The sequence below is a fragment of the Miniopterus schreibersii genome (genome assembly GCF_964146895.1).
Source record: "Miniopterus schreibersii genome assembly, chromosome: 2".
NCBI lineage: Eukaryota > Metazoa > Chordata > Mammalia > Chiroptera > Miniopteridae > Miniopterus > Miniopterus schreibersii.
The window spans coordinates 102,633,341-102,659,524 of record NC_138102.1 but is presented as its reverse complement, the minus strand read 5'-3'; the positions used below and the strand labels follow the sequence as shown (position 1 = coordinate 102,659,524).

The 26,184-nt window shown below is 36.5% G+C and overlaps 1 protein-coding gene across 6 annotated transcripts in view; it reads left to right on the top strand.

Annotated features, from left to right (window-relative positions):
• Window positions 1-26,184, top strand: part of CDK8 (cyclin dependent kinase 8) — a 124,761-nt gene that overhangs the window by 89,825 nt on the left and 8,752 nt on the right. For 4 of the 6 annotated variants that reach the window (XM_081127166.1, XM_081127167.1, XM_081127164.1 and 1 more), the window contains 3 exons: window positions 15,207-15,264; window positions 17,587-17,718; window positions 24,633-24,776. In XM_081127166.1, the coding sequence (XP_080983292.1) occupies window positions 15,207-15,264; window positions 17,587-17,718; window positions 24,633-24,776 (334 nt within the window). The remainder of the gene's footprint in view (window positions 1-15,206; window positions 15,265-17,586; window positions 17,719-24,632; window positions 24,777-26,184) is intronic. The other 2 variants (XM_081127165.1, XM_081127168.1) reach the window with 2 other exon arrangements.

Here is a 26,184-nt window from a genome sequence, read left to right as displayed (position 1 = left end):
CTTTCCTTATATGTAAAATGGGCCATACCTATATTTTTGTCTTTTCGATAGAGATTCATCTAAAGTATTAGGACTGTGCCTGGCACACAATAAATATTCACTAAGTGCACTTTACTTCCACCATCAAGTTGCCTTAGGGGAAAGAACTTTATTCATTTTATTTATTGCTATATCATCAGTACCCAGAAGAATATTGTATGTATAATAAAAACATTGAATGAATGAATGGATTCTTGTCAGCTCTACCTTCAACACAGATCTCAGATCAAATTACAGTAAGACCCTCCTGGAACTCATATTTGAATATAGCGCTACCAAGTGTCTGACCAGTGTCTTCTCTCAAAGAAGAATAAACTGTAGTGCTGCTTTTCAGGGAGAAGCTTCGGGGAGTGTAAACCATGAAGGGAAGGGCAAATTTGGCAGAGATTTTACAGTTCTAGCTCGGTATCCCTGGATCAATCGAATAAATCAGGTGCCAACTAACAGCAAGATTCCAAAATTCTTTGCTGCCAGGACATGGCTTTGGCTTTTGCAGGTGGACTTCCAGGACTGCTAGTTGTACAGGCTCACCTTGTTCTTTTCATTAATTTCTGTTTACCCTACAATAATCTCTCCAGCCACCTCCACCCCTCAGTTTACATTGTTGAATTTTTTTGGACTCTATTACCTTGAGGTTTTCTTCTCATCATTTCTGTCACTATTGTTTTAATCCAGGCCATCTGGATTAGTGCAAAACTCCCAAGTGATCTTCCTGATTTGTAGTCTTATATTTTTATGATCTAATATCTATATAGAAATCAGAAAGATCCCTCTAAAAAGTAAATCAGTCATGCCATTCCCCTACCTAAAATTTCTCAATAGTTTCCCACCTGTGAGACTGATACACTCAAAATCTATCCCAAATGTAACATATTATGTCTTTTTATTGCAAAGACTGGAAAGCTGAAAACTGCAACATTGTTTTATGTATCACTAAGAAAGAAAACATGCTGCCAATTTGACTATCACACCACAGAGGTTATAAGACATATAACCCAATTACAGAAATGTTAAAATTTAAAGAGAAAGTGAATATTGGAATCTATGAAATGCATTTTTCTTGTCATTTGGTAATCAAAAATTGCTAGTACATATTTACTAGTACAGTGGCAAGTAATTGAGGAGACTATTATTTCTGTCTTTAATAAGAATTCTTAAGTTTCACCATTACATATGCTATTTCTTCTGGGGTTTTGGTGGATACCTTTTATCAGGTTAAAGATGTTCCCTCTATATCTAATTAATTGTTTCTGAATCAAGAATGAAGTTTATTAAATGCTTTTTCTGTGTCTCTTTAGATGGTCATATGGTTATTTCCTTTAATCTGATAATGTGGTAACATAAGGTTTTATTTTGTTTTTCAAGTTGAACCATCTTGCATTAATGGGATCAGCACTACTTGGTTTTGATTTTTTTTTTCCCCAGTCACTGTTGGATTCCCTTTGCTAATGTTTTATTCCACCTATATTCACAAGTGAAATGGTTATTAATCTTCTGTTTGTATACTGTCTTTGTTCTTTTTTTTTTATGGTTATAATAGCTTCAGAAAATGATTTTAGTCTCTGGAATAGTTTGTATAATATAGGTATTATTTTTGAAAGGTTGGTAAAACTCATCTGCACAACTCTGATTCTGGTGTATTGAAGTGGGGATGGATGATTTTTGACTACCATTTAACCCTTTGCGGTTGTATTAAATTTGGACATGGGTGTCATACTGGTTGGAATTAAGAGCTTTCAGAGAAATTATGAACTGATACATGAATGAATAGAGTTAAGATTCGTACGGTTCCTTGTTGTGGTGGCTGAGAGCAGACATACGACCGGAAAGGTAAAAAAGCTTTTGTGGCTGAGAGTAGACAAACGACCGCAAAGGGTTAATTTCCTTTAGTGGTTATTCAACTATTCTGGCATTCTACAAAACCCTAGACTAAATAAGCATTTAGAAATAAAATACAAATTACTCTCATTGGCCCTAGAAGAGGTAGAAAAGCTAAATAGACCAGTAACTATAGAAGAAATAAAGACATTTGTCACAGGGCTACCTTTGAAAAGTATAACATATGCAAATGCTTTCACAGTTGCTTCAACCCTCAAGTAACAGATCGTCCTACATTATATAAACTGTTCTAGAGTAGTTAGTGCAAAATAAAGTTTCCTTAATGACTTTGTAGGAAGGAAGCATAACACTGTAACAAACCTGATAAAGATAATGCATATAACCCTGGACCAGTGTCACATGTAAATATTGTGAATATATCTTAAACAAAGTGCTAGCAAATAGGATCCAGTGGGATATTAAAAGAATACTGTGCCTTCAGTAAATGAAGCTTGTTTGAAGCATGTGAGGAGGATTCAGTATTTGGCAATGTGTTAACGGAATTCACCATATCAGTAGTGCTAAGAGAGTAACGCTATGGTTATGTCAATAGTTGTAACTGTAAAACTTTTGCAAAATTCAGTATTCAGTATTTGACAAAATTTAATTTTCATTTCTGATTGAAATTCTTAATAAAATTAAGAAGGAAACTTCCAAGCATGGAAAGTATATACAATTATGTACCCACATAACAACATTTTAGTTAATGATAGACCATATGTGTTGGTGTCCCATAAGGTTATACTGGAGCTGACAAATTCCTATTGCTTAGTGATGTCACAGCCATTGTAATGTCATAGCACAACACATTTCTCGTGTTTGTGGTGATACTAGTGTAAACACTGCGTGTCATAAAAGCATAGTCTATACAATTATGCACAGTACACAATACTTTATAATTAAACAATGAATGTATTACTGGTTTATGTATTTACTGTACTGTATTTTTATTGTTTAGAGTGTACTCTTTTTACTTAAAAAATTGTTGCTGTAAAACAGTATGTTGTGTTACACTAGCAATAGCCTCATGCATGGTATTTACCATGCCTCTTGGTTGCTTCACTTTCTTGTGTGCTTCGTTTAATCTCATGTTGTTTTATAAATTGAGTGTAGCCTAAGTGTGCAGTGTTTGTAAAGTCTACAGTAGTCTACAGTTATGTCCCAGGCTTCCCATTGATTCACCACTGACTAACTCACCCAGAGCAAATTCCAGTCCTGCAAGCTCCATTCATGGTAAGGGCTATACAGGTATATCATTTTTAATCCTTTATACCATAGTTTGACTGTACCTTTTTTATGTTTAGATATGTTTAGATACACAAAGACTTACCATTATGTTATAATTGCCTACAGTATTCAGCACAGTAATATTCTGTGCAGGTGTGTAGCCTAGGAGCAGTAGGGTGTACCACATATAACCTAGGTGTGTAGTAGGCTGTACCATCTAGGTTTGTGTAAGAGCACTCTGATGTTCCCACAATGACCAAATTGCGTGGTGGTGCATTTCTCAGAACGTATACTTGTTAAGCAATGCATGATTGTACAGCTATTATCATTCTAACCTTCTATTGCTACTATTATTTAACAATGTTCTGGAACTCTTCTGGTCCAAATGTAACCGAAATAACTGTGATAGGGGAGGTTAAATAAAATAGGATAAATGCAGTGGTTACGATGCATTTATTATTTGTTTATTGTTGAAGGAACAAATACAGGAATCAAAAGAGCCTTTATAAGAGATTTTTAATAAATGTAAATAATATCGATTTAGAGAAAGCTGAAATTATGTCCACCAAAATGTTTGTAAGATGAGATTGCAGGTAAATTTCACTTTCTTTATTGTTTTCTATATTTTCATTTTTGACAAGAACATATCTTTTTATTTAATTTTTAAAAGATTACTGTTAATAATAAAATTCTTTAATCTGTGAAAGGTATAAATGACTAAAAGCTAGAAAATGATCAGAAGCAACCAGGGTCATCATGTGGTGTAGAAAAACCCTTTGGGGAGCATTGTCAATCATGCCTGGGCACCCTCTTCTCCAGGAAGTTTTTCTAAAGAGTCACTGCAATAGTGAATCACTGTTAAAAGATGATAGTGTTATCTGCTTTTGTAATTATCATTATAAAATTTTATAACTGTTTATATACCAAGCATTATATTAAGCCTTTTATGTGCATTAGTCGCATCTAAGCAAGAACACTAGGTTGTCATTTATATCCATATTTTATGAATGAGGAAATGAAGATTAAGGACCCACAGTAATAGCTAATGATATTCGTGATTATTTTTCAGCCTCTTTATTAACTCTTAACTATTCTTATCTTCTGAAGAAATCTGTTATATTTCTCAAATGTTTAAGGGAAGAGAAAAGTTGAGAACTGTTGGTCTGAAGTCTGTGTCTGTTCAACTATAGACAAAAAAGTTATCGTAGTATTAAAGTATATTTTATTTCAAAAGATTGAAACATTTATAACAGCAGAAGGACAGTACACCAAAGAACTTACAGTTTGTTCAATTTGTCAATTGTACAAAAAGAAATACAAATATGTAATTATGTCCCTTGAGTTTTTCTGTCAGATTTTGACAAAGTTTTTAAAATAAAGAATGAGCAAAAATTATGGAATTGCATGTTTAGAAAAATCTGTGTGTGCTAGAAGACAAGGATATACATAGCAAGTGTTCACTAATGCATAAATTCCACATTAATTTCTCAGAACACAATAAAATGAACCAGAAATAAAAGAATTATATTTTCTTAACTATTAAACACTATCACTTGAAAAATTTGCCATTTAAGATACTTGAGTTAAATGTTTACATTCACAGCAGATTGCAAGACACATCCCAATGTCACAATTTTTTGAAATCATACAAGTAGGCAGAAAGATATACTTTTAAACTAATTGTTTGAAAAGCAAATAAAAAACAAACAGGAAAACTTGGAATATATTAAAAAAGGGAATAATAACAGATTCATATAAGTTAAGAAAAACACTAAGACTAACCAAAAGAGCACAAGTGATATAAACAATTCACTCAATATACATATGCATAGACCTACATTGTTGTTATAAACATTTTTAACAAGTCCAATTTTATTAGCAAAGTAATGCAATGATATTAAGGAGATGCCATTTGCTCTTTTTTTTTTTTTTTAAATTCTCATCTGACGATTTTTTTCATTGCTTTTTAGAGAGAGTGGAAAGGGCAGGGGGAGAGAGACAGAGACAGAAAGACAGACATCGATGTGAGAGGCACATTGACTGGTTGCCTCCAACATGAGCCCAACCAGGGCTTGGGATTGAACCTGCAACCCAGGAACGTGCCCTTGACTGGGAATCCGGGAATCAAACAGTGACCCTCAGTGCTCCAGCTGACGCTCTAACCACTGAGCAACACCAGCCAGGGTGCCATTTCTTCTTATTAAGTGATAACACTTAATTGTGCACTGGCAGTGTAGTATAGCAGTTAAGACGATGGACTCGGCCTGCATTTGAACCCTGGTTTTACTAATGATGAACCTATGTGAAGTGGTTAATGTGAACTAATTCAGTTCAGCTGAGGTCTTTCTAGCTGTGGTCATCTTATGTATAAATTGTAATAATACCTACTCATAATTCTTGTAAGGACAAAGTGAATTAATCTGTGTAGTGGACCTGGTATATAACTAATATTCATCTTGCTGTTGTCAAATTGTCACTTCCCTGCTTAAAAGTTTTTATTGAAATTTCATTTTAGAGATAAAAAGAACATTTTATATGCAAAGTAGCCCCTGCATTATCTGGCCCTCATCTATCTTAGTAACCACATTTCCTGCCAGTGTATCCCTGCATATCATGCTCTGCCTACGAATGCCTTCTTGAATAAACCAAGCTATTTCCCACTTTATTCAGAGCCTCCTTGTTTTTCCTTCTGTCTGAAAAGTATTCCTGAACTCACCCACTTACATAACACATACGTAAGTAATCCTTTCTTCTGAGGAGTTCCTCTTTATCCTTCAGGTCCTAGCTTAAATATCACCTCAAAAGGGCTTCCCCCACCACTCTCTCCAGTAGGTAAACATGATCCTCCTGCCTCTCACAATCACATCAAAATTACAACTAAAATACAGAAAAGCCATCATTCAGAAGCACCTGAAATCTAGCTGAACAGAAGTCCTACAACTAGGGATATAAAGAAGCACATCCAGACTGTAGGAGGGGCAGAGATCCGTGGAATTGGCTGGCCCCATACCCAGGTGCCGTGGTTTAAAACTGGTAGGGATATCTTGGCTGCGGAGGTCTCCTGAAGGAGCAAGGAGTCCCTGCCCCACATCAGACCCCCCAGCCCAGGGTTCCAGTACCAGGAAGAGACGTCCCCACAACTTCTGGCTGTAAAAACCAATGGAGATTGTGGCTGAGGGACACAGAGGCTGCTGGAGACCCAGGAAGCTCCTCTTAAAGGGCTGGCATGTGGACTTACTCATATTCATGCCCTTTGCACTCCAGTGCTGGGCAGCAGCTTGAGAGGAGCCTGGGACATTCAGGGAGGAACTAACTTTCCTGGGATCAGGGTGTGAGCTGGAGGGACAGCTTTCTCCCAGACAGAAGAGCTGGCGGAAGCTCTTGTTCCTTTGATGAGCCCTGCCCCCCACAGAGCCAGCAGGCAGGTGCCACATCTGAGTCTCCATCAACCTGGTTCTCACTTTTCGCCCTACCCTGGTAATTCCCTGAGACTCTGCCCCTTCGTACTTGCAGGCTCATCCAAGCCATTTCCAGTGGCTTTCCCATACAATTGGCCTCTTGCCTCATGCTTTGGACGTCCCTAAAATCTGTCGAACAAGCAGCAGCTGGCCTCAGTGTGCCCCCATACCTTTCAATAAGTGGCCTTTGGCCCAGCACTAGTGGCAGCCTTCTTGGTTCATAGTTTAACCTTTCCTGGGCACCCCCCAAGCCCAACACAAGTAGTAGCCATCTACAAATTGCTGTGTAGCTCATGCTGGGTGGCCCTGGGCAGGGCACAGGCAGAGACTGACTTTGCATCTCCCAGGAGGCCCCAGAGACAGTGCACCCAGTGGTTAGCTTTGACACCAGATTACACCATACCACATCCACGAATGACAAACTCATGGGGCAGACTCAGTGATCACCAAAGTCCCACTAAAGTAAATCCTCCTCCATAAGCATGTCTCCTGCACAGCAGTTCTTTCCTGTAGTTGCAGCTGGTCCTCACATTTGCCTGGGGCTCAATTCCTTCCAGTGACGCCAACAGCAATCAAGGCTCAACTACAACAGGACAGTGCACACAGCCCACATGGGAGCACCTAGAGTACCCAGCTCAGGTGACTGGGGAGGCTGAGCCACTGGGCCCTACAGGACACGTACTACACCAAGCCACTCTATCAATTCCAGGAGACATAGCAGCTCTACCTAATACATAGAAACAAACACAAGGAAGCAGCCAAAATGCAGAGACAAAGAAATATGTCACAAATGAAAGAACAGAAGAAATCTTCAGAAAAAGAATTAAATGAAATGGAAGCAAGCAAACTACTAGGTACAGAGTTCAAAACAATGGTTATAAGGATGCTCCAGGAGCTTAATGAGAATTTCAAGAGACTTAGTGAGAATTTCAAGGAAATTAGTGAGAACATCAATGACATGCAAAAGGACCAGTCAGAAATGAAGGCTACACTAACTGAAATGAATAATTTTCAGGGAATCAACAGTAGAGTCGGACACTGAGAATCAAATTAGTAATTTGGAATATGAGAAAGCCAAAAACACCCAATCAGAAGAGCAAAAAGAATCTAAAAATATGAAGATATGGTAAAGAACCTCTGGGACAACTTAGGTGTACCAACATTTGCGTCATCGGGGTGCAGAAGGAGAAGAGAGGGAGCAAGAAATTGAAAACCTATGTGAAAAAAATGACACAAAACTTACCCTACCTGGTGAAAGAAACAGACTTACAAGTCCAAGAAGCACAGAGCATCTCAAACAAGATGAACCCAAAGAAGCCCACACCAAGACACGTCATAATTAAGTTGTTAAAAGGTAAGGATAAAGAGAGAATCTTGCTCGGCCGGGCGTGGCTCAGCGGTTGACCGTCGACCTAGGATCCAGGCGATCGGGTTTCGATTCCCAGTCAGGGCACATGCCCGGGTTGTGGGCTTGATCAATGACTCATCATTGATGTTTCTCTCTCTCTCTCCCTCTCCTTTCCTCTCTCTGAAATCAATAAAGATATATTAAAAAAAAAAAGAGAGAATCTTAAAAACAGCAAGAGAAAAACAACTAGTTACATACAAGGGAGCACCCACCCAACTGTCAGTTGATTTCTCAATAGAAACTTTACAGGCCAGAATTAAATGAAAATTCAAAGTGTTGAAAAGCAAGGACCTACAACCAAGATTACTCTACCCAGCAAAGCTATCATTTAGAACTGAAGGTCAGATGAAGAGCTTTACAGACAAGAAAAAGCCAAAGGAGTTCATCACCACCAGACCAGTATTACATGAAATGTTGAAGGGTCTTCTTTAAGAAGTTAATGAACAAAATAAACTGACAAACAAAATAGACCCAAAGACATGGAAGCATGTAACAGACATATTTCCAGGCTGGGGGGGTGGGGGGGGCTGGAAGGGATTAACAAAAGAAATTATATGCATAACCTATGGACACAGACAATAGTGTGGTGAAGGCCTGGGGAGGGGTTGGGAGTGGGGTGGAGGCGGTCAATGGGGGAGGGAAAGAGACATCTCCAATACTTTGAACAATAAAGATAATTTTTTTTAAAAAAATAGTACCTCCATTTTTCCTTTCATCACCACCAGATCAAAGCAGGGTCGCTATTCTCTCTAATGAGATCCTCTTTTATAGCATTTATTATGCTTTATAATATTTTATGTGTCTATTTTTTTCTGATATCTAGCTGTTTTGTGTGACAGGGACCATGTCTATTTTGTTAACCACTATCACAGGCCAAGGACAGTACATGGTATGCCCTCAGTATGTTGAATGAATGAATGCTAGCTGCTGTGACATAAATTACAACCTGGAAAGTAAGAATGATCAACAACTTAAAAGTATTCATTCCTTATGATCCATCACTTATTTTTTTAATCCTCACCCAAGAATATGTTTTTGTTACTGATTTTTAGAGAGAGAGGAAGGAAGAGAGAGAAACATGGATCAGGCACCTTCCTTATGCACCCCGACCAGGGATCAGATCCACAACTTAGGTTTGTGCCCTGACCAGGAATCAAACCTGCAACCTTTTGGTGTACGGGATGATGCTCCAACCAACTCAGCCACCCGACAGGGCTTTTTAGTAAACTCTTTTAAGGAGATTATAAAATGGTGAAAAAGTCATCTGGGCATTATTGATAATAATGATAAATTGAAAAAAATTTGTATGCCTAACAACTAGAAAATAATTGAGCAAATCATGACACATAGAAAATTTATTTTGTAGTCACATAATTGTGGTAAGTTAAAATAATGTTATGATGTTAAGAGACAAGCAGACACAAAATAGTAGAAATCAAACTGTAAAAAAATAAAAATAAAAAATACACCAAAAAACTGTGGTTAAAGCTGTATAGTGAATTGTATTAATCATCTTTGAAAAATATTAACTTTCCTACAAGACCATGTATTATATTCTAAAAGGAAAAATGTGTTATATTTTTAAAGTATCAAAAGCATTAATAAAAATTGTGTGAATAGATTCACACTGTTTATATTTACATAGAAGGGAAGAAACTATTACAGAGTGATAATTTCTACTTTAGCTTAAAGTTATTAAGGAGCAATACTGGAGTAAAATTTAGTGTTATGGGTTAAAAAAAATACAAATTCAGAGCTCTGAACAAAAAGCGGAAACTATTATAAAGGTATCTTCCAGACCACATTCAGTTGTTTTCAAAATTTCTATCTGTAACTTAACTCCTTAGTAATTTTATAAATTACTGAATATTTGTCTATTTAAGACTTTGCAGCCTGCATTTGAATCTCATGTGTGTGTGTGTATACATATATGTGTGTATATGTACATATGTAGGTACATAATGCAGATTTTTCAGTACGTGTTATAGTACAAAATGATTAACAACCAAAGTCAAAGTCATTGAGTATCTAGAAAGTGTGCCTCCAGGTTGTGTTGTTTACGGTGTTTGATGTTTCTGAAAGTTTAGTTCTGAACAAATCTTGGATAAAAGCACTAATTAGGTTACTTATAGATTGCTGTCTTTTTTTCATAGACACATCAAGAATCAGCTTTTTCTATTGATTCAAAGGCTCCATTTTGCCTCAGTACATTAGTGAACGTATGAGGACCCCATTTTCATCCTTAGAATAAAGAGTTGTTGCAGTTAACTTGGTAGATGAAGCCCATTCTCTACTTCTACACCTGTGTCAGATACCTCTGATTGATGATGGCAGTTGCCTGATCAACCTAATTTCTGTTTTTTTCTCAAGAAAGAGCTCCCTATAGTACCTACTTTTTAAAAATCAGAGTTGGCTCCTTAAATGAAACCAATGTGCCATTCCTGCTGTATGCCAGAGTCATCAATGGTGCTATTCCTCAGCGTGCCAGCGGGTCAAATCCTGGGAAACAGAAAGCCTCAGAATGGTCATCTCTGCAGTACTAAAACCTTGCTTTAAGAAATATCAATGAGTGTTTGTTTGTTTGTTTGTTTTGAGTGTAACAACAGAAAGCAAGAAGAAAAGCCAGGAGACTCCAAAGCAAGGACATGTTTTTTTAATTACAAGTATAGTTTTTTGCTGGGGAGGGAGGGGACAGGAATAAAACAATAAGATAAGGAATATCATAGTTTCAAACAAACAGATATACTTCAAATAAGTATCTCATTGATTTATTTCATTGTTCAGCAGGCAATAAATGGTGTTCTATAATCATTTCTGTGCCTAGCATAGCTATACTTGAAGATGTTGCCATGATGTTATACCACTTTTAATTCATGTTGGACCTCTGATCTTCATAGCAGCAAATATAGTTTGATGGAGTAGATGCCTCATCAAATATCACCAGCAAAGTTCTGTATGTTCTTTCAAGGTGATTATGTTTGATAGTATATGTGAAAGATTGCAGACCATTTACCAAAATTATGGTTATTACTCATTTTTTCATGTATTTATCACCAAATAATTGGAAGCTTTGGCTCTAGAGCTAAAAACTGGTACCAAATTCTCCTGATAAAGAAAAAAAGAAATTTACTTTTTTGGGGAATAGAATATTATTTCAGTGTGGCATTAAGTACTAAAACAAAAATTGTCAAGTCTTTTGAAGCTTTCTTTAATACTGATTAAGCTTCCATGGAAAATAACAGGAGGGGACACCCATCATTTGTTAAATAGTGTTATTAAAACAAGACTTGAAACCATTCTCTTTATGACTATGAAGTATTTCCAAACTAATTTAAGTTCACTTAAAGGCAGAGGTATTTTTTTAAAAAGAACTTAAAATTTTATTTTTCAACTGCAGTTTGCATTCAGTATTATTTTGTACTAGTTTCAGGTGTATAGCATAGTGGTTAGACAATCATATACTTTACAAAGTGTTTCCCCCTATATTTAAAGTACCCACCTGGCACCATACATAGTTATTACAGTATTATACAGTATTCTACAGTTATTACAGTATTATTACAGTATTACAGTATTATATAGTTATTACAGTGTTACAGTATTGACTATATCCCCTATGCTGTACTTTCCATCCCCGTGAGTATTTTGTAACTACCAATTTGTACTTCTTAATTCCTTCACCACTTTTACCCAGTCCCCCAACTCCCCTCTGGCAACCTTCAGTCTGTTCTCTGTATCTATGTGTCTCAGTTTTGTTTGTTCACTTATTTTGTTCTTTAGACTCCACATATAAGTGATATTATATGGCATTTGTCTTTCTCTCACCAACTTATTTGACTTAGCATAATACCCTCTAGGTCCATCCATGCTGTTGCAAATGGTCAGATTTTATTCTTTTTATGACTAATATTCCATTGTGTATATGCACCTCAGCATTTTTATGCACTCATTTATTGTTGGGCACTTAGGTTGCTTCCATATCTTGACTGTTGTAAATAATGCTGCAATGAAGATGGGGGGCACATATTCTTTTGAATTAGTGTTTTGGGTTTCTTCTGATATATACCCAGATGTGGAATCACTGGGTCGTATTAGGCAATTCCGTTTTTAATTTTTTGCCGACCCTCTAAACTTTTCCATAGTGGCTGCACCTGTCTGCGTTCCCAGCAACAGTGCACAAGGAGGGTTCCCTTTTCTCCACACCCTCGACAGCACTTGTTTGTGGATGATTGATGATAGCAATTCTGACAGGTGTGAGGTAATATCTCATTATGGTTTTAATTTGCAGAAAGGTAGAGGTATTTTTAAGTAGAAGTAGGTATGGCTTTGCCTAGGACCTGCTTCCGTTCATACAATAGACAGTGAGCTGCCTAGCAAATTAATTTTTAATGAACTAGAACTTTGGCCCTAACCCCTAATACTAGGCCAGACCTTGACAAAGAAACGGTTTACTCCCTACTAATACTCAGCTCCAAGTTTGGAACTGGGCCAGTCCAGTAAGTCTAGAATAAAATGAAGAGCGAGAGAAGGGAGATTTTTCCTCTTTGCCCAATAGCAGGCTGACCAATAACTTCCATCCAGGGCTTCTCTGTTCTGGGCCCAGCTGCTGAGTGACTCAGAAGGCAAAACACGTGATTCCCTCCTCCCCCCCTCCGTCCAAATAGAAGTAGGAGAGAGATGCCCATGTATACTTGTGTTTTTGCCAGATTTGGAGATAATCATTTAGGATCGAGCACTCTAGTGGTAGAAAAAGTGATCCCAGCAAATGGGTTAATTTGTACCTCTGGAGAAGGGAGCGGGATTTGGGGTGTGGTGAAGGAGTGAGGGTGGTGAATGGGCCTTTTCTAACTGTATGTGACTTCGTAGTTTGCACTGTTTATAATCAGAATATATTCATGTATTATTTGTGTCATTAAGGGGCAAAAAGAATCAGATTTTTCCAAGTAGCACAAAGAATAGGACTTTTGGGGGCAGAAATAATGGGATAGCAATGATACAGTTGTGAAAAGCCTATAGTTATAGAAACTGAAAATATACATGTTGCAGGAGCAGTGTGAGGTAGTGGGAAATGGGGCTCCAGGGGTTGGTGGGAATGAGCTTATGCCTTACATCCCATCATAAAGACTTTGGAGTTTGTTCACATTTGGTGAGGGGACCAATTAAACTTGAAATAATATTTTAGTGATAATAAAGCATAGCAAAAGCATTCAAAGATATTTTTGAAAAGGTTCATCCATATCTCTGTCTCTTTTTTGTTCTAGTCCTTCTGGGCACTTTTTAAAAGCAGTTATAATCACAGATTTGTATCATTTTGTGTTCTGCTCTTTTCCCCAAGTCTTGTAATAATTTTTTTGTTACTGTGGAAGAGTTTAAGCAAGGGAGTGACACGATCAGCTTTGTCTTTTAGAAAGTTAACCCTGGCATCAGTAGGGGAGATAGACTTGATGGGAAGAGACTCAAAGTGGGGTTAAAGAGTCGGGAATGTATTTAAGAGATTTTTAGGGAGTCCTGCCCTGGGGAGCCATGAGAAGAGAGTTCTAGCAAACATGAAAGTACCCTCCTGAGTCCACCTTGTGAGTTGAGAGCAAGCGTTTCCCATCAGCCAGATAGAAATGCTGCCTTATTCCTCTTGGAAAGCTCCCCTCTGCCTTCAACGTTTTGTACAAGACTCAGAGACCTGGTTTCATTTTGAAGTAGGCTGAGCTCCGAGTCTCTGCAGAGACTGAACCAGTGTTGATCCATTAACAGTGCACAAAAGCGTGTAGCTCACAGGGGCTGTTGTTACTACTGTAGCTCCTTTCGGTACTTAGTTATCTCAGTGGTTAGGAGTGTGTGTGTGTAGTGATGACAGAGGTTCTGAAAACTTCTTCTTAAATAAAACATCATTATTACTCTTGCAGTAATACGTATTAATTTAAAAACTAGCTACATAAAGTTACTTTCAGAATAATATATTAAGAAGGGAGCACTAGACTATTCAGAAATGGGATAGATTCTGCTGCTCCCCCAGTCTTGTTGGTTATGCTTAAGGCAAGTCATTTAATCTCTCTGGTACCTAGTCTCCTCACCCTAAAAAATGTACAAATGTTTAATCTCTGAAATGTACATGCTACCACTTCAGCAATATTTTTTATTTTTGCTGGAGATAAAAAATAATTTTGATCTTTAGTAGTTGGTAGAAAAATGTAAGTTACATTTTGTCAGTAATAGTACAGGGGCTATCACTAAGTAGGTTAGGGAAGCCTGTGAACTATTTATCACTAGAAGCAGCCTTCATTAAACTCTTTGACTTTAAGTTTGCTTTAAGTGCTCGGAAGGCATCCTAATATAGTTTCACTCTTACCTAGCGGACTGGTAGAATTAGTGTAGCAGGAGGAGTAAGGTGTGGGGATAGCTTCTTCCCCTCCCCCTCCTCCCCTTCCCCCCTCCTCCATCTGCCATCCCCCCCCCCTTCCCTTTCTTCCTTTATCCCCTTTTCCTCCCCCTTCTTGGAGAGAGATCAGCCCCTTATGTTAGTATAGTGGACACCACTAAACATTTTAGATATAGTTAATCCTGTATATTATTTTTGGAGATTTAAAACTGTTTAAAATATTACTTTGTAAAAATCTCACTTTAAATTTTTAGTTTCCTTTTTTATTTAAAAATAAAAATTTCAAAACTGTCAGGTCATGGAAAATTCCTTATACTTCACGAACTCATTTAGAAAAGACTTTATTAAATTGATTTTGCTATAATTGTTTTGTTGAAACATAGATCCATAGCTTGCTGTTTCCAAAGAAGGGTATCAGGTGACTCCTTCCCTATAATTAATTTGCTACTTAGTATTAAATTATCTTTGAAAATTCATTATTTCTTAAAGTTTCAGGACGTTTTATATAATTGAAAGAGTTAAAAGGAACCACAACATCATAACTTTGTCAGATGGTTCACAGTTGTGAGCACAGACTGATAAAAGGGCCAGGAAAGCCATAGCTCGCATGCAGAGAAGCACTGCCACATTTGGGCCTTCATGAAGATTGTATATTGCTTTGCATATATACACATAAAGTTTCTTTGGTGAATTTCTGTATTTGATTTTAATTTTTAAGTAAATGAGGTTTTTAAAAAGGTGGATTTATGTTATATTGGCATATTGTCTATTTGAAAGAAACCACTATTGTCTACTGAAAAAAAACACTATTTTGTTTCCACAGAAACCTGCTAATATTTTAGTTATGGGTGAAGGTCCTGAGCGAGGAAGAGTAAAAATTGGTATGTTATATCTTTGATAAGTCACAGTGTAGCACTCTTAAGATTTTGTAGGCAGCTGTATCACTTCTAGTTTTTGCTTTAATAATATGCATATGTTCATGTGCCTCCATATGCTTGAAGCCATTTTTAAAGAATATGCATTAAAAGTGAAAAGCGTTTCACACTCTCTAAGGTGTCAGACAATCTTTACAGACTGAAGTGTTATGGTTATAAAATAAGCATGCAAGTTTTTTAGAAACCTTTACCTTCATCAAAAACAGCCTGTAGAGGTGAGTGGCTTCTATCTATGTTAGACGCCAGCCTCACCTTCAGTCCCAAGGGCATACAGCATACTAGTAAATAAACCAGTCCTGTTCACCTGAGCCCGATCAGATCAGAACATATGCCTCTGTTGACCTCATCCAGATTAGGAATTACAAACTAGGAAAACCACGAGGCCAGATAGGTACAGAACCGTAAGCTATAACAAGCATGTCTTGTAGCAGGCCTTTGCCTGATGGGAAAAAAAATTAATGAGTATTCTGTACCTAGGCATGTTTTTAAACAGCTTTTAAAAAAAATATCAAAACGAAATTTTACCCATCTTCGATCTGATAACCTATAAGGATATAATTAAATTAATTTATCCTAACTGGTTATTTTTTTCATTGTCATTTCCAAGTTGTTTTTGTCGCATTTAGTTTGTTTTGTGTGTGGGTAGAAGAAATGTTGCAACTGAATTGTATTAATTTAAAGGCAGCAGGATTGTGGGAGTATTTAACAAAGTAAATAGTAGTTTCTGATTGCATGGTTTAACACGAGTTAGAATTATACGCTGATTTGTGCCACTTCTCCAACCAAAACGTAGGTGTTCCTAACTCCTCACCCCTGTCCTCCTCTGTAAATTCTCCAAATCTCACTTTCTACTTTTAATTAGACTCAAATATACTCTTTTATGATACAAACTTTGCAAAATTTTTAGTAGTGATAACATTTGATGTACCTCAAAGTACTCCTAGCCATTGACTTCCCTGGAGAACCAGGCCCTGTTAGAACTGTCATCAAATGACTGTTGAGTCCTCACGTGTGCTTTTAAAGGATTTTGTCCAATCCAGTCTGGTGGCACCAAATTTAAATATAAGTTCAAAGCATGCAAAATATAAAGACCCAGCCAAACAGTAGTGACAGATGTGTTCTTTACTGTAAAATTTGAGGAAAACATATATTAAGATAATCTATTTTGGAATTATACTTCTGTGTAATGTATATAATGTTGGCAGGTTTGGGGGGCACTAACGGCTTAAAAGCATTCACATTTAAGAAGAAATATCAGTCTTCTATAAACCAGTACTTAGTCATCTGACTCATGGTTTTAATTCTTTGCCAAATTTCTGTGTTCTTTTTAAACCTCCATAATTAACTAGATTAGACTAGGGCCTAGTTCATTAAAAATGTATATTAGGAAAACAAAACTAAACAAATGGTGGATGAATCTTGAAATTTTTGAATTGGTGGTATGGTAGTGGTTTTTCATTCAGCATGTATTTGCCAAAAGCTATGCGTAATGACACCATACTTGATACTAAAAAGGATAGAGAGATGAAAAAGACATAATTTTTGCCTTTAACAAGATTACAGTTTAGTAGGATAAACAGCCTTGCCTGAATAACTACACTACATATGAAACATGTTACATGCCATGAATGTATCTCACCACAGCTCCAGCTCCCAGATGTGAGGGCTGGCATTTGTCAAATCACTTAATTTCTGGTAACCTCAGTTTTCTCATTTGGAAAAGGAGGTGATTGATTGAATTATATGACTCAGTATTTTTCCAGCTTAACAAAATATTATGATTCTTAAGTTAGTAAAATTCAACCCAAATAAATGGGGGGAAATAGTGGTGTTAACATACTGTCTAGCCAACTTTTGATTATACCAGTAAACAGGCTTATTGATGCAATAATGGAAAGTTTTACTCAGATCTAGTTTCTCAGTGCTTTTGACCAATGCAAAGAATGGAAATGCAGCTTAACAATCCTGTCCCCAGTGGTGGTATGACAGACGGAAAGAAACCTGCCCAGAGGAGTAGGGTCACCCTTGACCTCTGGCCTCACAGCCTGTCTCTAACCCAGTTGAAGAGTGAGTGACGATAGTTTGCAAAGAACGAAGATCTCCAACTTGTTTTATCTTTAGGTTTTGTGGGGTTTTTCTCCCAGAATTCAGCACATTTTCGTAACTTACTAAATAACAATGGTAAAATTAGAGTAATCAATTAAATTTATTAAAATCTATTTACTTAACATTCTTCATTTTTTTGTTTGTTTGTTTTGTTTTTTACAGCTGATATGGGCTTTGCCCGGTTATTTAATTCACCTTTGAAGCCTTTAGCAGATTTGGATCCAGTAGTTGTAACATTCTGGTACCGAGCCCCAGAATTACTTCTTGGAGCGAGACATTATACCAAAGCTATCGGTGAGTAGAACTAATTAAAATTCTATGATGTTTTAAAAGTGGCTTTGTTGTTGTAAAATATACATATTTCTACATATTTTTAAATCAAGTAACAGAAAATTATAAAAGTAAGAGCAAAACTAACCTAAAATTCTACTACCTAGAAATATCATCATTAGCACTAGGGGTATATCGTTCCAGACAGATCTCTCTGATAGATAAATAGATATTAAAAACATTTTAAATATATGGGATCATACTATGCACACTAAGTAAAAAGGATTTTAAATTTTACTTGAAAGGAGAAGGAAGCACAGTAACATTTCTAAATCATTGAACTTCAGACAATTTTTTTTCAAATATTAGCTCCTAAAAGATTCCCTTAAAGTTAAGGAAGAAATATTATTTTTAAAAGTAGTAGTTTAGAACACTTTGATTCACTTTAAAATTTTTGATAATATTGATTACCTCCCTATTATGAAGTATTAGGAAATTAGTGCTCTTACACTTTTTTCCCCACCTACCTCTCAATTTATAAGCTATATTAGTAATATCATTGTCATCATTGGTACTAATACTTTGTTGATGATTGCAACATTTATTTTCTGTTTGCAAGCCATAATTCCCGTGGTTTATATTGTAATAGATTCAGTGTTCAGGTGCTACAGTCCTTTTACCATAAATTTATGTGCTTTGCATCTTTTTGCCTTTATTGTGTGTCTTTATTGCTTATTTAACTTGTTCTGTGTTCTCCAGGATAGTATTAAATCCACCTTTCTTTTCTTGGATACTCCATCCTGAAGTTTTCTGTGTTTTGCTCTGTTCTGGATTGTGTTTTATCCGGCTTTTTCTTTCTTTCTTTTTTATTCCTCTTTGTTGGATCTGTTCCTTTCTGGATTTCACTGTCTCATTTCTTATTTTCCTACAGCATATTCTCAGGTAACTGCCTTTGGGAGGGTGTCTTAGAGGTAAAATTCTCCAGTTCTTGTATTTCTGAAAAATGTCTTCAGCGTAATTGACAGTTTGCCAGGGTTTAAATTCTAGGTGCCAAATCTTCTCCCTCAGAATGTGGCAGTGCTCCTCATTGTCTTCTCGCATCAGTGTCGCTAATGAAATGTCTCGTGCCAAGCTTACTCTCATTGATTCATAGATTACCTGAGGTTTTTGTCTTTCTGAAAACAAAATAGGATTTCTTATCCTTATATTTCACATGGATGTACTGGCTGCTTGGTAGACACATTCAATCTGAAGTTTATTTCCTACATCCCTATTTCTTTCTCTCCTAAACTAAGTGTAGACAGATGTTGGACTTCTTGGATTGAGCTTTTATACCACTTTTCTTCTCATGTTTTCTTCCCTTTGTCTTTTTTATTTCCAAGAGCCCCTTCTTACTCTCTGATTATTAATTTTTCATAACATCTTGTATTGTTTTATGAAAAAAAAAGCTTCCCAAATATCTCTTAAGACAGTGATAGCAGTGCTTTTTAATAGTTTGTAATTTGTTGTATTCCTGGAATAATTATCTGTGTTTTCTGTAGGCACTCTTTTTATTTATATGTCTGGATTACTTCCTTCCATGTGGCAAGTGTTCTTCAACTGCTTGTTGACCCTTGATTGTCTTTTTGTATTTAAGAATCTGATTATAAAAAGCTGCTTGGGAACTTTGTGTACATAGATCGTAGGACTTTACTTTAGGGTGGTCCAGCAGAGAGAATTGCCATTAACTAGGGAAACCCTAAATGCCAGTGTGCACAAGTCTTTGCTCTGTGACCATTCAAATTCTTTAAAGGAAGAATTCTCCCACTTTGGGCCCAGTCTGTGTGTACCTGGTACCCCAGGGCAGCGGAGGAGAGTGGCAGGAGGAAGATCAGCTCCTCAAAATACAGCTGACCCTTGAACAGTGCAGGGGTTGGGCAACACCCACCTGCACTATCAAAAATCAGCGTATGACTTGTCCCTCCACATACTTAGATTCCCAAATGCGAATCGCAAATATGTACAGACTTTGTAGTTGGTGTTTTGAAGTACAATATCTTCCCAGAGTTGTGCAGGACAATTCTGCTTCCCACTTAACAGTAATATTGTGGCCTAGGGCCTTCTCTGTACTGTTACATCCGCCTTTCGTGTTCCAGAAATATTTTTACATATGTGTACCTAGATCAGGTCTTCACATGGCCAGTCTCTTCTTTTCATTCAGATCGTAGTCAAAACACTACCTCTTCACAGAGAACTTCCTTGATCACACAGTCTAAAGTAACCGTCCCCCCGTCCCCATCACAGGTCTGTCCTGTCTCGCTAGCAGTGAACAGTGCCTAAGTCCCCTGAGCACACCGACCTGTCCTAGCTGTTCCCGGTGGTAGGCCAGTGCCCAGAAAGCACATAATGAGAACTTAGTACTCTGTTGAGTAAGTGAATGAATCCTGTTCTTGTTATTTCTGTGGGTTTATACCTTTATTACTTTGTTGCCATTTCAATGTACAGTCAAGAAGGCAAAAGGAGAAATATCTGTGATCATTTCCCAGTATCAGTCTTGAATCCAACACGTCTTCTTTCAAAAAATCTTGATGTTCACTACTCTTCATTCCAGCTTTGAGATCACATTTTATTTTATTGAAAAATTAAGGTAGATATGGGACTTCTCAGCTATCTTTGTGACTTTTCTACAAATCTGAAGTAATTCCAAAATAAAATGCATATATTTTCAAAAGTCAGAAGGAAAAGTAAAGATTATTGAAGGTAGTTCTGTTTTTGAGTTACATATTATTACCTAAACACACATTTGGTTATCTTTTTTACAAGTACATTCTAAATGTAATTAAAAAGCATATAAACTAATATGATACATAGCTATTTTTTCTACCTAGAAAATGAATATTTAAAAGCATTGTTACTTTTATTAAGACGTGTTAACAGACCATACAAATAGGAAGTGATTACCTAAACTTAGCTGCTATTAACAGAAAACTTGAGGCTTTGAATTCCTCTAAATAAAGTAAGAAATATACTGTTGACCCTAGCCAGGTAGCTCAGTGGGCTAGAGCATTATCCTGGTATGCCAAGGTCTTGGGTTCGGTGCCGGGTCAGGGCACACGCAGGAAGCAGCCAGTGAGTGCATAAGTAAGTGGGACAACAGATCTCTCCCCCCACCCACCCACACACTCCCACCCGCCTTCTCTCGCTCCCTAAAATCAATAAATAAAAATTTAAAAAAACCAGAAATGTACTATCACCGAAGCTTGTCACTCTGGTTCATTATTATCTTTTTCTTTTTTCTTAATAAACTTGTATTTTACTGTGAACATTAAGATTTGTATAACCTGTTATTCACTTTATTCTACAATCTAGCAGTTTTAATGCAAGGGCTCTTTGTCACAAAGCTAAACTATCAGGAGTTAGGTAGATTCCTTTATTCAAACGACTTTATAATTTGGGAAAGAGAATGCCTTTCTTCATACTTTTTTCCTTTTTCCTTCTCATCAACATTAAAGTTTATTGAATAAGTTAAACTTTTTTAAACTTAAGAAAAATGAAAATGAATGCAAATTATGTAGTTGAAAGGATGTCCATTCCAGTTGAGAAAACAGTATGAATATATGCATAAAATAATTTTGTTAACTTTAAACAATAGCAGTAACAAAGACTAGCTATCTGACTTGTAGCCTTAGCTCTGTCACTCTGGGGGGGGGGGGGGGGGTACATGTGTGTGCGTGCGTTCAAGGCATTTATTCCTTTAGCCTCATTTTGTGAAAATGAGAATTTAGCCTAACTCATCTCTTAGATCCCATCAACTCTGAGAGCTCCTATGACTTTAGGTAAAAACAACTGCCTTCTGAGATAGGGAGATCACAGAAGTTTCTGACTTGGGTGCAAATGATTGAAACTCAGGTCAGTGACAGTCCCTCTGCAGTGGTGCTCCCCACCCTGTGTCCACCTCACTTGGCCAAGAACAGTCTTCTATGAAAACATTAGCTCAAAAAAAGTTATATTGGTATCTTACAAATTGCATTTTTGTTTGAGAGAGAGAGAAATTATACATAAACCGTTTTTAATATAATTTTTAAAAAATAGAATAAAGGAGCAAAAAATTAAATTTCTTCCTTGATTTCAGTCTCTCCCACACAATCCCATTCTTCCCATGACCTATGCAGGTAGCCTAAGAGTCCATTAAAGTATTCAACAGGTTCCCACATCACCATGAAAGCTGCGTACCAAGAACTTCCCTAGCAGGTTGCCTTCCGTGTCAGGTAGTTGTAGTGTGAACAGATGATAGAAGAGCCTGTGTGGTTCAGTTTATACACAAATACCTGGGCATCATTTAGAAAGGTTAAATCTGCTAGTGGAGTTTGGTGGGTTATGTTAAACTGAAGGCTAATAAGAAAGAGCATAGGGAAAAAAATCTGAACATCCAACTAACATATTCCCACTTTCTATTACAAACAGATTTTAGTGCTATGGTCATTTATTCTATTGTTCAGAACTGCAAGCTGAATCATTAAACCAAAGAGAGGAAGTAATAGGTTAGTAAGCACTGGACTCCCAGGGACAAAGTTAAATTCATTTTTGAGTGTTTGGGGTTTAGTTTGTTTGATTGACTTTGTGGAGAAGGCAGAAAGAGGGTTATTAATTTTTAATTCATTAATAGTAAAGGAGTCTTAAGTTTTACTGAAGTACGGACTTTCAAGCTCAGATTTTGTCCTCAACTGAATGCCCACTGATTATGTAGCATTTTATAAAATGGAAAATATATGATAAAATAGGAAAGAGAATTGACTTTTATTAAGCTAGAAGCTTGCTATTAATACACCTATTGATTAAAACATTATTTAACAAATATTTTTCTCCCCCATTTGGGTCTATGTAGCATGCTGGTTGCTATCTACTTTGCCTGGTTAATTGAATAGCTACACATGATGTCACAGATTTTGAGAAGTAGGTGGAACTTACATGTTTTTAATTTAAAAGAAAATCTTTCTAAAAGGAGTTAAGCAGATAGGTGAGCAGGAGAGGACTTTCTGTCAAAATAGGCATGATAGGAAGGAGAGACTATTTACAAATGTTAGAATTTGTCTGAAATGATGGCCTGACCAGCAAACTCAAATTCATGATTCATGTCTGGATCAGGATTTTGAAGGAAGGAAGGTTGGCAAAATTGATAAAAGTGAAAAATAATAGAAGAGATATAAAGAAAGAGGTTATTAGGGTGAGGTTAAGCAAGGTTCAATAAACTATTCTTTCGTGATTTTTTATTGTAAAAGCAGCGTACTTTAAGGATACCTAGATCACTTACTCATCTCTTAGCTTGCTTTACATATTTTATTTTCTTCTTTAGAATTTTGCCTAGCTAACCAGAGGGACTTGTTACATTGTCTTTTGGGTGCTATGAGTAGAGTTTTAAAAATGTAGGCTGACCTGTCAGCCCTTTTTGTGATCCTGCTTGCTTGCCTATCTTTCATTTGATTAAGATGATCAAAGGTCAGGTTTATATGGGGTACCCATGTACAAAGAATTAATCACAATCTCCCTAATTTTCCCATTTACTTTCTGACATTAAAAATGAAAGAGCTTGGTTTACATTTCCTGCTGAGACTTTCCCATATGGTGATATTGGCTAGGCTTGGTTCTCTAATGTAGGGTAAATGGATAAGCAAATAGTGTCACTTTAAAATTACTTGTTGGTAGTAAGGGTGTATATATTTAAGTAAATAGATGATTAACTTGTTACTCTGAAATGTAAATGCGATAATTTTAAATTAAATATATTTCAGTTTTGGAGTTTAAGAATTCTGTTTTTATGATTAACATTTTTTTTCTCATTTTGTATTTAAGTGGCAACTAATAACATAGATGAACAGTCAGCTTTAAGAAAAGTGATTTTTATTTATCCCACTAGAGTTGTATCAGTTAAGTCAGTATCTGCTGTGTGCACACCATGGTACTCAATATGAAGAAGGTAGCAATGTCATTTTAGGGACTTGTTAAGAGCAGAACTGGAACACTTTCAGCTTCAAATTCTAAATTGGTATATAGGTCTTTCTAGTGAGTGCAGATGCAGTATGCATGAAAGTGAGCCTACGTCTTAATGCAGATGAAGGGAATTTGTTGTGTACAGAGAAATCCATTTACCTGGCTTTTATAAGTAATTTTTATGAAGTTACAGCCTTTGTACCCATTTTAAAGGTAGTATTTTACCCCCATTTTTTGGTCCCTATTAAATAGTTCACCTTGCAAAATCGTGCGACACTTGCTATACCACAGAGAAAAACTTTGAACAAAAACTCTTCAAGTAGAAATACTGTTTCATTAGAATATTTGAGGTCAGTCGCTGTCTTTTTCTTGTTGTAATAGCACTTTGCTAAATAGTGCTGACATGGGAGCATAATTATTAGACTTTACACGTTAGCAAGTACATAAACAAACTAAAGAAAAAAAATATTTTTTACCACAAAGAATTGTGCTGATTATTTTTGGCAAGTATGCCCCATTTCAGAGGCTGTTTTGAGTTTTCAGTTTGTTTATTTTTTTGTTTAGTTTTGTTTGTTTGTGGTCCCTATGCTCCATATGTAGCTTTGTATGTACAAATAAGGTAATGTTTGAGGCGTTTAAAACTCGCCAAAAATGTAGCTAATAAATTGATTTAATCTTGGAACGAAGCCACTGGGTGGGGTGGAGGTATAACAGGGAATGAAAAATTGGGATGGGTGGAATGGGAATCTATACTTACAAACCATATTCTGTGATATTTATTATTATAATTGCTTTGGAATTAATATGACTTACTAGGGAAAGAAAGGAAAGAAAAACACTCCCCATCAGGATAAAAATGTATTTTCTTTTGGAAAGAACCACTTTATTTTCCTCCTTTCTTTTTCTTTTTTCCTTTCCTTTTTTTTTTCTTTTCTTTTTTTTTTTTTTTTTTTTGTCTTTTTATTTTAAAGATATTTGGGCTATAGGGTGTATATTTGCAGAACTACTAACGTCAGAACCAATATTTCACTGTCGACAAGAGGACATCAAAACTAGTAATCCTTATCACCATGACCAGCTGGACAGAATATTCAATGTAATGGGATTTCCTGCAGGTACACATTATGTTTTTGTTTTTAAATCACTGTTGTTTGAACTTGGATATCTTCATTGGAAAGGTGTATATTTTTAGCTGATAAAAGCTACTCTTACTTGATTCTTTATATTTATGACTTGCCTTAATCAAAGATCCATAGAAATAGCAAAATTTGTAGAGTTCACATTTTAGCATAAAAATATTTATAGGTTTCCTGAACTTGAGGGTGTATTTTTGTTTCATTTTGGTTTTTGTTCTGTTTTGTTTTGTTGTTTAATATTTGAAATGATAAAATATTTACAATATCTGTATTAAAAGGATGCCTTTAGTTCTTACCAGTGAGAACTACAAATAAAATTCAGTAGAGTGCATTTTTGTCTGGCAGCACATATAATACTGCCATTACTTGGCATTTGAATATAAATTTTGAACATGGTTTTTATTTAGGGCATTGTACAGAAAGAATCACATTGTATTGAATAACAGCATGTTTTGCTCTATGGTCTTTGTCAATAAGAACATTCTTTTAAGTGTTGTGTTAGAACAGTCAGAACGTAGGTGAAAGTCGGGCATTCAACCGACAAACCTTCCCTGCACTGACCTGCGGCAGGGAGATAGTTGTTCAGGTGTCTCCTCATGGGCCTTAGATCTCTCCAGCTATAGCCCATTCCTTTGTTATACCACAGAATGCTAGCCCATCAGCCACCGCAAACTGCCCAGTGGTTCAGAATAATGAAAATTTGTTTAAAACACCTACATAATTTTGGATAGTCAAGTACTTACTTAAAATTGTTTAGTATGAATTTTTCTCAGGTCAGTATAACTCAAGACTAATACAAAAATATCTGGGAGTTTTAATTTCACATTCCCGTATAAGAATATTAATTATCAGTAAATGCAGAATAACTATACAGATATTACCTTTCTCCAAAACTGAAGGCTGCTTTGTTTTGATGGGAATTCCATTCACTGAATATTTATTGAGTACCCGTCATGGGCCAGACACCGTGTTAAATATAAAATGTCGTTGACTTAGACATGATTCTTGCCCTCTTGGAGCTTACATTGTACTGTTCGAAGTAGAGTATTTAAAGAATAGGTATGGTTTGAGTAGGTGGACAAGAGCGGCCTTTGCTCCCACTTCTGAGTGGGCCCACGATTTCTAAGGTCCCAGGGAAAGGAAGGCGGCCTGCGACGGGCGGAAGTGGGGAGGCCGCTGTCGGGGTGATTCCTGCCGTGCGGCCCGCCCGCTGGGGCACACTCAGCTGCTAAGGAACTGGAAGGGCAGGCGGCAGAATTTCGATTCGGCATGCTAAAGAATGAGGATGCTGGTCAAAGCATGAGAACTAGTAGCACGGTTTATGTTACATTTTTAAAAGATCAGAATGGCAGTGGTTTGTGAAAATCAGTGACAGACAAGAGCGTCA